The 13,084-nt window shown below is 48.4% G+C and overlaps 2 protein-coding genes and 1 long non-coding RNA gene across 4 annotated transcripts in view; 1 reads left to right on the top strand and 2 right to left on the bottom strand.

The window, feature by feature from the left end:
• SHOC2 (SHOC2 leucine rich repeat scaffold protein) overlaps positions 1-187 on the bottom strand; it is a 68,589-nt gene extending 68,402 nt beyond the window's left edge. For both annotated transcript variants that reach the window (XM_042019307.1, XM_042019306.1), the window contains exon 1: positions 60-187. The gene's annotated coding sequence lies outside the window, so the exon portion shown is untranslated. The remainder of the gene's footprint in view (positions 1-59) is intronic.
• A 6,914-nt stretch (positions 188-7,101) lies between these two features.
• On the bottom strand, positions 7,102-11,981 carry LOC121660188. The gene is made up of 4 exons (XR_006014559.1): positions 11,589-11,981; positions 8,949-9,106; positions 8,441-8,572; positions 7,102-8,189 (listed from the first exon to the last, which is right to left on the bottom strand). It is a non-coding gene; the product is annotated as an uncharacterized LOC121660188 (long non-coding RNA).
• A 65-nt stretch (positions 11,982-12,046) lies between these two features.
• Positions 12,047-13,083, top strand: BBIP1 (BBSome interacting protein 1). The gene is made up of 2 exons (XM_042019305.1): positions 12,047-12,157; positions 12,239-13,083. The coding sequence occupies exons 1-2, from the start codon at positions 12,112-12,114 to the stop codon at positions 12,412-12,414; spliced, it is 222 nt and encodes a 73-aa protein (XP_041875239.1). The 5' UTR covers positions 12,047-12,111; the 3' UTR covers positions 12,415-13,083.
• The last annotated feature ends 1 nt before the right edge of the window (position 13,084 follows it).

The following is a 13,084-nucleotide window of genomic DNA, read 5'->3' as shown; positions in this document are numbered from 1 at the left end:
GGCCGCCGCCCGCTGTCAGCCGCCGCCCGGCCGAGCCCCCCGGCCCGCCCGCCCTGTACCGTGCGGCTCCGCCATCCTCCCGCGGCGCGCTCGGCTCCCGCTCCGCGCCCGGCCCTGCCCTGCCGGCCACCGTCTGTGCGCACCGAGCCGTCACGGGACCGCCCGCCCACGGACCTCCCGCGGCACTCGGGGCGGGACCGGCGAGCGCGGACACCGAGCGCTTCCAGGTTACGGCGGAAGCGCCGCGTTGCCAGTGGCGACGGCGGGAGCGGGGCCGTGCGGGGCCAAGCGCTCCTGGCGCCCGGGCCGGCTCCCCGCGGGGCTCGGGCGGGGCTCCCCTGCGCTGTCCCAGCGCCGCTCGCGGGTCCCGTGGGTGGGTCCCGGCCCCGCACGCCCCGCTGAAAGCTGCCGTCGTGCCAGCGCTGCCGAGGTGTCCCCGGGTGAGGAGAGCAGCCCGTAGCTCCGTTGGTGACCCACTGCAACTCATTAAAGTGTTTCATCAAACAGGAAGTGTTTTCCTGCCATTCCAAGCGCTGAACTGGCGAGTTGGCCCCCGGCGCAGCTAGGATCGGGAATTCTGGTGGGATGGGGGGTGCGGAGCAGCTCTCCGCAGTGCTGGACGCTCAGGGCACAGCCACCCGCTCTTGCTGCAAGGCACCTTTAGCTGCTGAGACACCGCCAAAGAGATGGACGTGGGGACCGCGACACTCCCGTGTCTCCTTTCTCGACAAAATCGGGACTATTCCCAGCTGGCAACTACTGTAACCTCAGACCAGTGTGCTGATTCTTCTTTCTGTAGCAGGTATCTCAGGCTAAGCCCAACCAAGCTGCCCTTGCAAGGGATACGTGGGAGCTGCAAGAAAGGGCAGCAGCCGTTCAGAAGGTGACAACCACACCTCTGTGTGGACAAACACACTCACGTGTGACAGAGCACCTGCCATCAGTCGCCCTTTCATTTCGGATGGGCTTTAAAAGCAAGTTCTTAGACGACTTGTTAGAACACATCTTTCAGTATTTTGCTGAGAAAGGTTTAGCTTTTTTAATGCTAAGTTCTCAGGTGGTTGCAATCAGTTCCCCTTTCAAGCCTAGATGGATTCTGCACTGCAGTAGTATCTCAACTTCAGAATTTCTAAAATAAGGTTCAAATTAATAGGAGTCTACTAATTGATCTCAGTACTTGCTGGTCTGGACTGGTCCCACGGGCTCACGTTCAGCAGCTACTTCAGCAGAATCAAAACCATGAGTAAATTCGGGAGCCATTTCCTACATCAGATAGTCAAATATGAGTATCTGCTATTTCCATCAGTTTTTTTACAACTATTGGCAATCATCTGGGCTGATTTCAGTGAAACAAGGATATTCACATTCAATTATCAAATACCAAAATTCTACCAATTGCCTTTGTGTGCATCTGTGGCAAACCAAACAGTTCAATGTGGTTATGTGGGCTTTTACTAATAAATGCTGGACAGCATTAAAAGCAGAATTGGCCTTTTGGTGTATTGGATCACAAGGCAGAAACCAGTTGGAATTTCCTAGTGACAATATTTCTTACAATGACTGGATGTTTATTTGCTGTTATTAATCAGTAAAACTTCATTGTGGACAGTGCAGGATCCTCTGTAAGACATGGAAATACACAGTTTGCCTTGAGAGCTTGGAATCTGAAATAAATGTTTCTTGTGTGACTTAATTGAACACAGTTATTTGCCTTAAAAAACTGTAACACTCTAGGGAGGATCTGAATGTTTTGTTGACCGTGTACCTTTACGTTTCTCAGGCTCTGTGTGCAAAGTGTCACTGCCCAGTTGCCTTAGCATCGAGAGACTTACAAAGGATATGTGCTACATGTACTCTGGTTCTGTTAGAGATTCTAGTTCTGTTTCTACTGGCTTTGCTTTAAAATACATTATTTGAAATCTAAAGAAATGTTACTTTATACTCAAAAACCCTGATCTGTTCTGAAAAGCTGATATAAAGCAGAGCAGGACAATTGCCACAAGAGATAAATCAGCCAAGAAATTTACACTGGTAACTCCACCCTTCTGCTGCAAATCCTTAAATATGTCATATGAGATTAGACTGATACTATGGTAATACTTGTGCCAACAATCAGAACTAACAGACATTTTTGCAAAGGCAGAATTCATGCATGGAAGATTTGTTTTTAATCTGCCCAAATGGAGTAGTTAATTTTATACCCTCCTACTGGATGCTGGAAAGCTCAGCTCCAACCTACTCCCAGTCTCAACCAGCACTGTTTGTCCCCAGATCTCATTGGCACCGACCTGTCCCAGAGCAGAAGGTGAATATAAGAGTTCACAGTCCTTGCAAGTATTAGTTAGTTAAGGCTCTCTCAGGATCAGGTGACTGTGCTGACAGGCCTGTATTTTGAACCTTGTGGGTACTGTGACTGAGCACCTCTCCTTAAGATAAATCCACAGACAGCAAGTCAGAGGTTCCTCAGTCTTTGTTGCCCCAGAAAACCCACAGGACTGTACAAGGACCTTGAATTATTGCCATCCACACTGAAATGAGCAGGAGGAGAAATATAATTAAAGAGCATTTCATAACCTACATAGTTCTGAATTAAGGTTTCAGCGGCGATTTCATTTGGACATTGCCTAACTTTTAAAGGCTTGGCTTTGCAGCATTCATAATGTTCCTGTAACACCTGTAGCATTTCCTGTGCTCCTGAAAAGGACAACTGTTGGTGCAGGACCACACAGCATCACAGCACCTCCATGGGCCATCAGCTGTGCTGGCACCTTTGTGTGTCCAGCACAGATTCCTGCCCCCTTTACTGAAAGAGAAACAGCAGCAGTGGACTGTTATCCTCCATCCAGACCAGCAGCAGAAGGGGATGAGTGTTGGAATTTGGATTATTCCGTGGATTCATAACACCACTCCTAAGGCTATTTAGTATTTACACAGTTGTTTCAAGCATGTTTCTACAAAACAGTGTGATTTATTAGGAGCTAGCTCTTACACAATGGACTAAAATAAAGCAATTAATTAGTTAAGCTTGCTTAAGCCAACCATAAGATCAATCTAGCAACTTCAGAATCATCTTTGACCAAAATCAGATACCTCTAATATATAGTCCCACTTGCCTTCTTTTAATTTAGTTGCTGCCAGACTAATGAATTGACCCTTTCTCTCTTGGTCGTGTGGCCTTTTCACTACCTCCTCCCAGCTGTAAAATTTTTGTCATCCAACTACCCGAAAACCTGCTCTCCTCCCCCAGGCAGGCAGCTGCTGCTGCCTCGGCCAAGGACACTCAGCTCCAGTCGTTTCTGTGCTGCTGCTGGGGCAGACAGCACAAGAGGCAAATTCTTTGCTGGCTGAGCCAACATGAAGACCAGCCTCAGGGAAGCTCTGTTCCACTTCCAGCTCTGCAAGTCAGGATGTCCCAGCAAGCACAGCCCGTTGTGCCCCTTCCCACCCACATACCCCTCTGCTCTGCCCTGTGTGGGGCTGCTTCCCACAGCTCTCCCTTGCTACTCTGTTCCCTCCCTGCTGCCTGTGCCTGACCTCCACTCTCAGACTCGGATCACCTCTTCCTTCCCCAGACTGCCCCTCCTTTCTCAATCTCCAACAGGACCTCCAACTTTGGTTCCCCACGCCAGGTCCTAGTCCAGTCTCTTGTCTGGTTCTTCACATCACTGCCTATCCCCCTGACTTTCCACTTTCTTCCTTCTTCTTTCCTTGTACTAAAATTCTGTTGTGTCTTCTGTCTGCCAGTTCCTTGCCAACCAGCCTCAACATAAAACTCCTCTAATTCCCAGTTGTTCTTTCTTTCTTTCTGTATCTCAGTCTCCCACTATCATGTCTCAAATCTCCAAATTCCATCCTAGGTTTTACCTTCCTCTCATCTACACCTCAGTCTATCCAGACCTCCCTGCCATATCCTATTCCTTTCCCTTGAATTGTCAGTTTACCAGATGTTTGTCTTCAGTCTCTTGGCCAAGGGTTGCAAGGGGTTTAGTTATTTTGGGGGAGAGAGGCATGTTTTGAAGGCTGATGGCACAACAAATCCCGCTTCATTTTGTGAGCATCATACCCATCATGGAAATAGTGTATGCCTTTGTCATTCTTTTCTGCCTTCCCCTCGAATGGCACCTTGGCTCCACTGCCTTTATTATGAGTAGACAAAAACTGGGAAGGCTGGGCCACTTGGCAGAAGGGGAGAGAGGAGGGCACAGAAACCAAACCTGGAGGATGCACATGGAGAGTCAGAGCCCTTGTCAATGTCTAGAAGCTGATACTCAGGACTGACACCAAGCTCTGTCCCATTGAAATCAGACTCTGATTCCCCAGAGCAAAAGCTTTTGCTTGGGGCAAGATGCCTTTGCAATACAAAGAAGGATGCAAAGAAGGAGGAACCTCAAAATGTGGTTCTCTGTTGAAGGACTACAGTACAGTAAGATGTTGCTATTTTTACTGTCTCTTCCTTTTATATATTCAGAGCCAGGTCTGCTTACTTGAGCGACAAGAAGTTATTTTTGCTTTTTTCTCCAATTGTTTTTACAAAGCAAATGTGTGATAAAAGGACAGAGTACCTGTGTTCTCAAAAACAAGCAGCACAATTTAGGATTTTAGAACTACCATGTAAAAACTAATTCTGGTCCTGCCAGCTTCTACTTTCATTAGCCACCTATCCATGTCTGTTAGCAATTTTTTAAACAGGCTTTCTAGGTCTTACAAGAACTCTTCCAGGTGGAAAGACAGGACATATCAGCACTGAAACAGCACATCCAGAATGTCACGCATGAAGTTATTTTCTTATTTACCTGTATGCACACAAACTTCTTCCAGTATGTGCTGTGTTCCAACTGCCCCAGCAGTTCTTAAGTTTGTTTAGTGCAAGGAAAAACTGCAAATCCAGCAGGCTATCAAGCAAGCTAATCTTCAGTTATACAAACGGAGAGTCAACCAGTTCAAACAATTTATCTTTCAAAGTCAACACGACAAACAACAGAAACAAGCAAGAGCTTCTTCATTCACAACAGACAATAAACTGTATTTTTTTAGTGTAGCTATTCTAGGCAGGATAGTAACAGCTGTTAGAAACTCCTGTTTTTCTCTGCAGTGAAAGACAGGGCAAATTAAAGGCTTCAGTTGCCTGTACTTTGAAAGGGGAGAAAGGCCAGAATGAAAAACTCAGTTAAACTGAAACAGATGCTGATTATTCCAGCTCCAGTCAGGACATCCCTGAAGAAACCAACCTTTCTTGATTTAATTTTCTTTTCTGGTACTTGCAAATCCATTTCTGACATCCCAGGAAAACTCAAAAGGACAAAACAGGATCCAACAGGACACTCTGTGTTCTGGTAGACAAGCTCTTAGCTTTGGTCTGCAGCACCTGAATTTCAGTAGATCGTGTGCCTACCAAGGACTAACCACATCCAGGTCTAGTATAACTCCCACAACTAAGGGGCAAGAGGGGATGAGTACTCTCAAAAGTGAGTTTAAATCTACAGAGGTTGAGCTTCCTCTGTAGTCAATAAGATAAGCCTGTGCTTAGGCACTCTGAATCATATTCTGAAGAAATCACTTTTTCCATTGACCTCATGCAGACGCTGGGGAGTTGAGCTTTCCAAGGGAAAAGCCACTTCCTCCCCAGGAAAGTGCATTCAAGTCTAAGTAGCCCTGGGTTCACCAGCTTTTCACATGCCTCACGTTGCTCTGGGACCTGGGAGCTGCTCGAGTGCTGTAGGTCTGTGCCTGCAGGTGATACAAGGCATCTCCTACCATTCTACCTGTTTCCTTTGGCTCTCATGGAAGTCTTCTAAAACTGGCTGGCACCAGTACTGTGGTATGGTGTGGCTCGGATTTCATTTACACTGCATGTTGTTTCATGCCTTCGGAGATCCGTGGAGATTAGTACCAGGCTGACTGGAATGGCACGGTGCATAGGAATGCGACTGCAGCCCAAGTTTTTGTCTGCTGAACTTCATACAAGGGCATATCCTGACTCCATTCCACATAAAAGAAGGATCAGGCTTCCACTTCCCCCTTGTCCTCTCTGATCTTCCAGTTCTCAGCAGCCACAACAGAGTGACAGTGTAGCCTCTCCTTCTGAGAGAGAGCCTGACCACAACCAGTTCTGAACCGTATCATTTCTAGCTGATAAAGGTGTGAAGCTAAAGGAAGGAGGCTCCCACAGTAGCCAAGAAAGGGGAAAGGTCTCTGGGAGTGGTGGCTCCAGCAAGGCAGAACAACTTTATTACAAGTTTTTTTGAGATTGCTGTAAACAACTCACCTGTGTCCTGAAAGTGGCTGGGAGTGGCAGCATGTCCATGCTGAGCTCTGTGAAACAGCAGCCCCTGCCCAGGCACGTATCTCTGCCAGCAGGTTAACCCAGGCCACAGGCACAAGCAGTTTTCCTTGGGATTACAGCTTGTCACTGCTGCAAGCTCTGCTGCCTGAAATGTGGAAGGAGATGAAGATCAGCTGAATAGGAGAGTCTCCAGGAAAACAAACAAACAAACACAACCCTTGTTCGCATCCTCACAATCAGAAAGATATTCTTTAAAAGTGACCCAGGAAGAAAAAGTTGAATTTGAATAAAATATTTGCCTGTTGGTCTTAATAGCTGCAGCTCTGCTATTTTCTCTTCCTCTTCCAGAGTGCCAGCAGAGATTGAGTGCTGGAGTCAGGGATGTATTTCCTGAAGGGTGACAAATAGCAATAAAGCCTAAAGTCAATTCCACATTGAAATTCTTACATAAATTGTTCCTTCCTGAAGAAAAGAGATGGATGAAAAATATAATCAGAAAGTAATATGAAATAAGTAGTCCTACAGTTCAGTTACAGGAAGTGAAAAGAACAACCCCAACAATCGGTCAGGGAGCCAGGCATTACAGGGAGTACACCTATAAAGGGAGGTTTCAGCTGAGGATTTCTAAATGAAACTCTGAAAACTAAATCATTCAGGTGCAGATAGATCTTCCAAAAGGAGATCATGAAACTCCTTCTGCCCAGAGCCATGAAAACTAGAGCAGAGTGAGTGCCAGCAACCCTAACATTTATGATTATTGTGGTATTACACACGCGCCCCCCTCCTTGGGGGGGCCCGCCCCCCCGGGGGGGGCAAGGGGGGGGAATTGTACAAGAAGAGTGTTCTCATTCAGAGGCTGAAAGCCAAGTGTAAGACCAGAAAAATGACACATATTTGGCACAGGCACAGGGAGCATGAGGAGAGAAAAGCAGTCAGAGTGCTGCCAAGCTTTTTTTGTAGGCCATACGCACAAGGAGAGTGTTGGAGAGAGCTCAGAAAGATTATTTTTTCAACACACATTATTAAGAGCCTGGTTGCAAGGCTGGGAGGAAGCACAGAGATGTTTGAAATGGCAGCAAGTAGGCAGTGGAACTGGTCATCACAAGCTGATCTCAGGAAAAGAGCTGATATCCCAGTAATAGTCTGGAACAGATGAACAGGGATGGGCTAGGGAAAGACGGATCTTGAAGAGGAAGGAGCGACACAGAGCAAAGGGCTAAGAACAGTCCTGCATTGTGAGGACAAGGGCTTGGTTATCCAAGAGTTTTCTTTCTCTCTCTTGTTTCTCAGGGGGAGGAGTGGTGTTTCAAGGGAGAATAATACAGTCATTTGACTGTGTTGAGAGATTTATGATTTGACTTTACCATGTGTTAAAATATTGATTCTCTTTCTAACATATGCTTGAGATAGTGACAATAGCTTTTCTATATAGAAGACTGACTTCTGCAAACAAAAGGTGGGACTTCATAGTAGGATGCAGCGAGGATGGGTAAAAACAAAGCGATGTAAGTGAAGCACAAGTCTCAATTTTCTTCCACTCAATTAAATAAAGATAGCAAGAGAGACACTGAGCAGTGTGTGGCAGTGAGAAGCTGGAACAATTAAACAATAATCTGACAGACGGTGCACTTACGGGCAATTACAGCAAGCCTCTGCTGGCACTTCAGGGCACGAGGCCAAAGACTTGAGCGATTCAAACCCTACGAGCAGAGCAGTAACCTCCTAGAAATGCCAGTGTAGAGCATTTGGCTTAGGAGACCAGAATGGGACTTACATGGAGCCAGGTCTCTGCATTTACCAGGTGTTAGCAGGAAGAGTGGCCTGTCAAAAAGCTGTTTCTGTGTCCCTTGGATAATGCATTACCAGGCACGTCTCTTTGCCTTTTGCATACAGCTTGAGGATCCCACTGCATCAAACAACAAACTTAAAATAAGTATATTCAGAAAGCTCAACTAAAAGAAATCATTTGTCTGTCAACTCCCTTTCAAAATAAGGACTGGGTTACACACCAAGCTATCAAGCTTCAGGCTCTGAAGGCATTTGGGACTCCCGCAGGAGCCACACCAGGCTTTCTGTTCCCCGCCTTACCCCACCCAGTAAACCCAAACCACCTTCCTCCTGTCTCTGAAGCTGGGCTCTGTGTCCCATGGTACCTACCACTCAGCAGCTTCAGGGACAATTGCATGAAATCTGCAGGTGTGTGTCTGAAAGCACTGGGATGCATTGTTCAACAAATGCTGCCACACTGCATTTCTGATCTTGTCAGCACATAGAGAGGTGAAACAAGCTCTAGATTTTTAGAAAAAAAGAAAAGAGGGAGAGATCCAAGTGGAAAGCAAACACAGATCAGGTGCTGTTAAAAGCTTCTTAAACCGTCAACAAAATATTTACTTAAACTCAGAACAGAAAGTCACCTTCAAGATGGGTAGTTCTCATCAAAGTGGCTTTATTTTTAAACACCCCATGTCTGGAGCTACATGATTATACAGGACTCTGAACCAAATTTTTGCTTTTTAAAGTAAGGACTTGATTCCAGACTTTCTTGTCATATGGAAAACATGAACTTGAAAGGCTCAAAAAGCAGAAGGAAAATAAAAAGCATTTAAAATGTATAAAGACAAAAACCAAGCCTCATAAATAAATGGGACTGGCAACATTGCTTCACCTAAATGCTCTTGTCTTCTACTTAGTAGGAGATGTTTCTCAAGACTTGAAATAAGTGTTGTTTTGTATCTGCAGGGCTTTCAGCAAGTGGCTGCCAAATTACGAAACCCTCTGGATTCCAGCAATGCACATCTCTGCTGTCTGCTGCACTCAGAGTATCTGGGAACAGGAGGAGGAAAACAAGCTTATCATTTATAAAATTATTGCTGGTTTTGTGGTTGTGAGGCTCTCTGCAGTGCACAAGAATAACTTGTTTGTGACATCAGTAAAATAAGGATGTGCAACCTAGAGCACGTTGTCCTCTCCATGGATACCACACTTACGCTTTCTCAAATAACACTGGGTTTCATCCCAAGGTTGAGTCTCAGGACTCTGGGAAGCTTCGTGTCATGGGGACACAACTTGAGACCTGGGCACAAGGACAGCCTTGTTCTGACTTCTCCAGCCTTGTGGAGTGGCACCAAGATAATGCACTGACTCAGCACAGTCCCATTGCAAGTGCACAGTGCTTTTACCCATGGAAGGGGTTTGGCAAACAACTTCCTAGATATTCCTGGCAACTGGAAAGGCCCATGAGAGAAATGAATGGGTGCTTGAGCATATGTCGACCCTAAAGGCCAAAAAGACTAAAAAATGGAGTATAACTATGCTTTCTTTAGGAGAAGAGATTGGATTTCTCATCTGTAACTGGAAAACTCACAACTTTTCTTGTTTCTCTTCCAACTAAACAAGGGGACTTAGGTCCTCTATGAAATGCTTTTCCCTCCTCTTAACTATAGCCAACACTGTTCCAGTGAATAAATACCAGCCTTACTCAAAACTAAACCCAGTCTTGTTTTCAAGGCGCTTTGAAAAGTAGGACATTAAGCTGCGTGCCCATGCCTCCCTCCCCTCTCTCATCCGGATCTCCCAGTCATGAAGGTGGTAACTATGATTTTTTTCCCAGGAAAGGAGAAAAAGGAAGGAGGCGTCTTAAAAACAGACTTACTAGAAACTGTTGAAAACAACCTTCACAATCACGCCTGTCCCAGTGCTATCAGCTTTCTAGATAGGCTGCCAAGCTGGCATTTGAGTAGCTAAGAAAATGGATCTAGTACAGGATGCCAGACTCCTCAGTCACGAAAATGCTCAAGTAACAAACTCAGTTGACCATTGTTTCTTATCACCAAGCAAACAAACCCCGTTGGCAGGAAAACTGCTATTGGAAAATGATTCCCTGCACGACTGAGATGGACTCCAAATGCCAGTGCTCACATAATGCTGGACTCCAGGTGGCCATTGGCACTGTGAAGGACACTGGCAAAAAAACCTGGCCTGCAATTTGATTTCAACATCTTGCTTTCAGCTCATTTCTGTTGCTCTGCAGGCCATATTTGTTACCACAGGAATAATTCCTGCTTTCACAGTGCAAAAATTTCAGTCATAACTGGGTATCTTTTATGTTCATTTTTAGCCAGAGCCATCTCTAAGATGCTGGATCAGTTCTTAAAAACAAACTAACAACTACCAAATTACTGATCTGCAAATTGTACTGTTTAAAATGCACTGGTTTACAACACATCCATCACAAAGCAGTGCCTCATCCTTTCACTTCCAGTCAGCACAAAATACTGATTGGCACACGGAAAAGCACATCAGACAAAGGAGCTTTTCCCACTGAAATCAGTGGGAATGCTTCTGAGCACTTCAAAGGGTAGAGAAGGATGTCCCCAGCAAGCACATCCATTTTACAGCCTCATCAACAGAAATCTTCTGACCTGAAAGTGGAATATGTGAGTAAGAACAAAAAGCACTCATTTCTGTGCTGCCCAGGACCAGCCCAGGAGTGTTATCTTTGGCCAGCGCCACAAAAGGCAGGAAAGAGGAGCCCTGCTCTCACCCTCCGTGGGTTCTGCTGGCCTCCAACCCAGCATCAGGCGAGGCTTCCAGCACAGTGGAACCGGGCTACCTGAGGGACTGTCAGCTTCCTACTCTAAGTTTCTTAGAGGAAAAAGGAAATAGTTCTGGAACAATGCAGACAGAGGCTTTAAATAACTATCAGAGGTGCCACTTACTGGAAACTAAAAGTTTTATCACTGCTCTCCCAGCAAACCTTGGATCCCACAGCTGACAGGTCCACCTGAGCTAGCAGAAGGAAGCACGCAGACAGCCACCATCAAGGCAGAATGGAAAAGAATTATCAGCAAAGATTATTTTCTCCCTCATTTTACTCATCCACGGCCAGTCCCTGTGCAAAGCGAGAAGCCAGATCTCAATCCCAGAACACGGAAAGGAGCCGTCCCCGCCTGCCCAGGCCAGGTTAGCAGGATTACCAGCCTGAACTGCCAATCCCCAGGCACACAGGGTGTGCAGGGCACACAGGCAAACTCATCAGCAAACTCTAAAATTACAACAGATCCCGGAATCGGGGCTTGCTGGGGCATCGCCAAGGCACAGGACAGGTGAATCCCTCTCCACCGATCCCGCGTCACACGCGGCTCCCCGCGGGGGTTTCCCAGGGAAGCTGCTCCCGGTGGCAAAGATCCTCCAAAAGGCGGACCCCTGTGGGGGGCGTGGGGGATCTGGGTGCACTGGCCCGTCAGGTTCGGCGACATTTAAGCTCTCAGTGTTTAAAAAGACACCGGCTTTTACTGCTGTTTACATGTCAAACAGCAGCATGATTCACATCGTGAATCCCGAGGCGCTGCCTGGAAACGAAAACCGGGACGCGTACGCCCTGGCCACGCCCGTCTGTTGGACGGTGTCTGCTGGGGATTTTATTTACAGAAGCAGAAAATAAACCATAAAAGCGCCCCAAAGCCTGAGTTCCACGGCGGGCCCCGGCAGGCGGGCAGGCAGCGGCTCGCCAGGGCCAGGCAGGCCCACGCAGGTGGAACGGCTCCGCCCCAGCGCAGAGCCCGGCGCAGCCAAGGCGGGGGGCGGCACCCCGGGATCCCGGGACCGGGATAGCCCCGGGGGAGCCGCTCCCGCCCCGCCCGGGGCTGCCCAGGCGCAGCGCCACGCCAAGGACTACAGTTCCCAACGCGCATTGTGGCCGGAGCCCCGTTCGGCCTACCACTCCCAGCATGCACCGGGGACACGACCGGAGTGCGTGGGCGGGGCGCCGCGCAGTGGAAGCTGGGAGCTGTAGTTGTCCCCGGGGACGGTGCCGTGCCGCAGCCGCCATGCCGGAGGGGACGGGAGCGCTCCGGGAGGTGCTGCCCAAGCAAGGTAGCGGCGGCGAGCACTGCCCGGCCCGGCCCGGCCCGGCCCGGCGCGGCGCTCGCTCACGGCCCTTTTCTCTCTTTGCAGGGCAGCTGTCGGTGGAGGACACGGCCGCCATGGTGCTGTGCAAGCCCAAGATCCTGCCCCTCAAGTCGGTGTCGCTGGAGAAGCTGGAGAAGCTGCAGCGGGCGGCGCTGGAGGCGGCCCAGGCGCCCGAGGCGGCCCCGCCGCCGTCCGCGGGGGCCGCACCGCCTCGGCAGTAGCGCGGGGAGGGTCGCGCCCGGCGGCACCCGCGATCGGAGGTACCGCTGTGTAACGGCGCTGCGGATTAAAGCGCGGCCTGAACGCAGGCGGTGCTGCCGGGCTGGGAGGGGGGGCCGCGCGTCGGGCGCTGTTGGTGTAGAAGTTGCGCTGGTTGCTGCCCAGGCGATGTTTTAAACGCGTCTAAATTTAGAGGTACCAGAGCCCCTCGGACTGCGGGAGGAGGGCGAGTTACACAACCCCACTGCTCCAAGCCGGGCTTACCAAACCCGCTGGAGCACTGAAGCGCTTGGCTCCTAAAGCACAGAGTATTCCCGGCCCTGGAACGGCTATTCCCAGCATTTCGGAACACTTGAAATCTTGACATGAAACTGAAAAACAAAGGAGAGGCTCCACCGTGTTCCTGTAAGCGAGTTCCCTTAGGTCCATCTTGTTCTTGAGCAAGGGCTTGGCAAAGCTGTGCTGCAAAGACACGTTCACAGTATCTCTGCCAGCCTAGACGCTCCTACGCAAGTCAGTTGTGTTTTCCAAAACAGATCTCGTAAATACTTATTTAACCACGAGCTTAATTACTCCGTGCTCTCCTCCTGACGGCAATACCAAAGGGCAGCGTTAGATGTACTGCTTAATTTGTTCTGTGTAAAATAAATAAAAAGGAGGCAGAAACAAGAG

This window comes from Corvus kubaryi, unplaced genomic scaffold (genome assembly GCF_017639235.1).
Source record: "Corvus kubaryi isolate FWS band 111438036 unplaced genomic scaffold, C.kubaryi_AGA036_p1.0 138, whole genome shotgun sequence".
In the NCBI taxonomy this organism is placed as follows: Eukaryota; Metazoa; Chordata; class Aves; order Passeriformes; family Corvidae; genus Corvus; species Corvus kubaryi.
The sequence above is the reverse complement of the archived record's forward strand: the minus strand, read 5'-3'. Positions and strand labels throughout refer to the sequence as shown.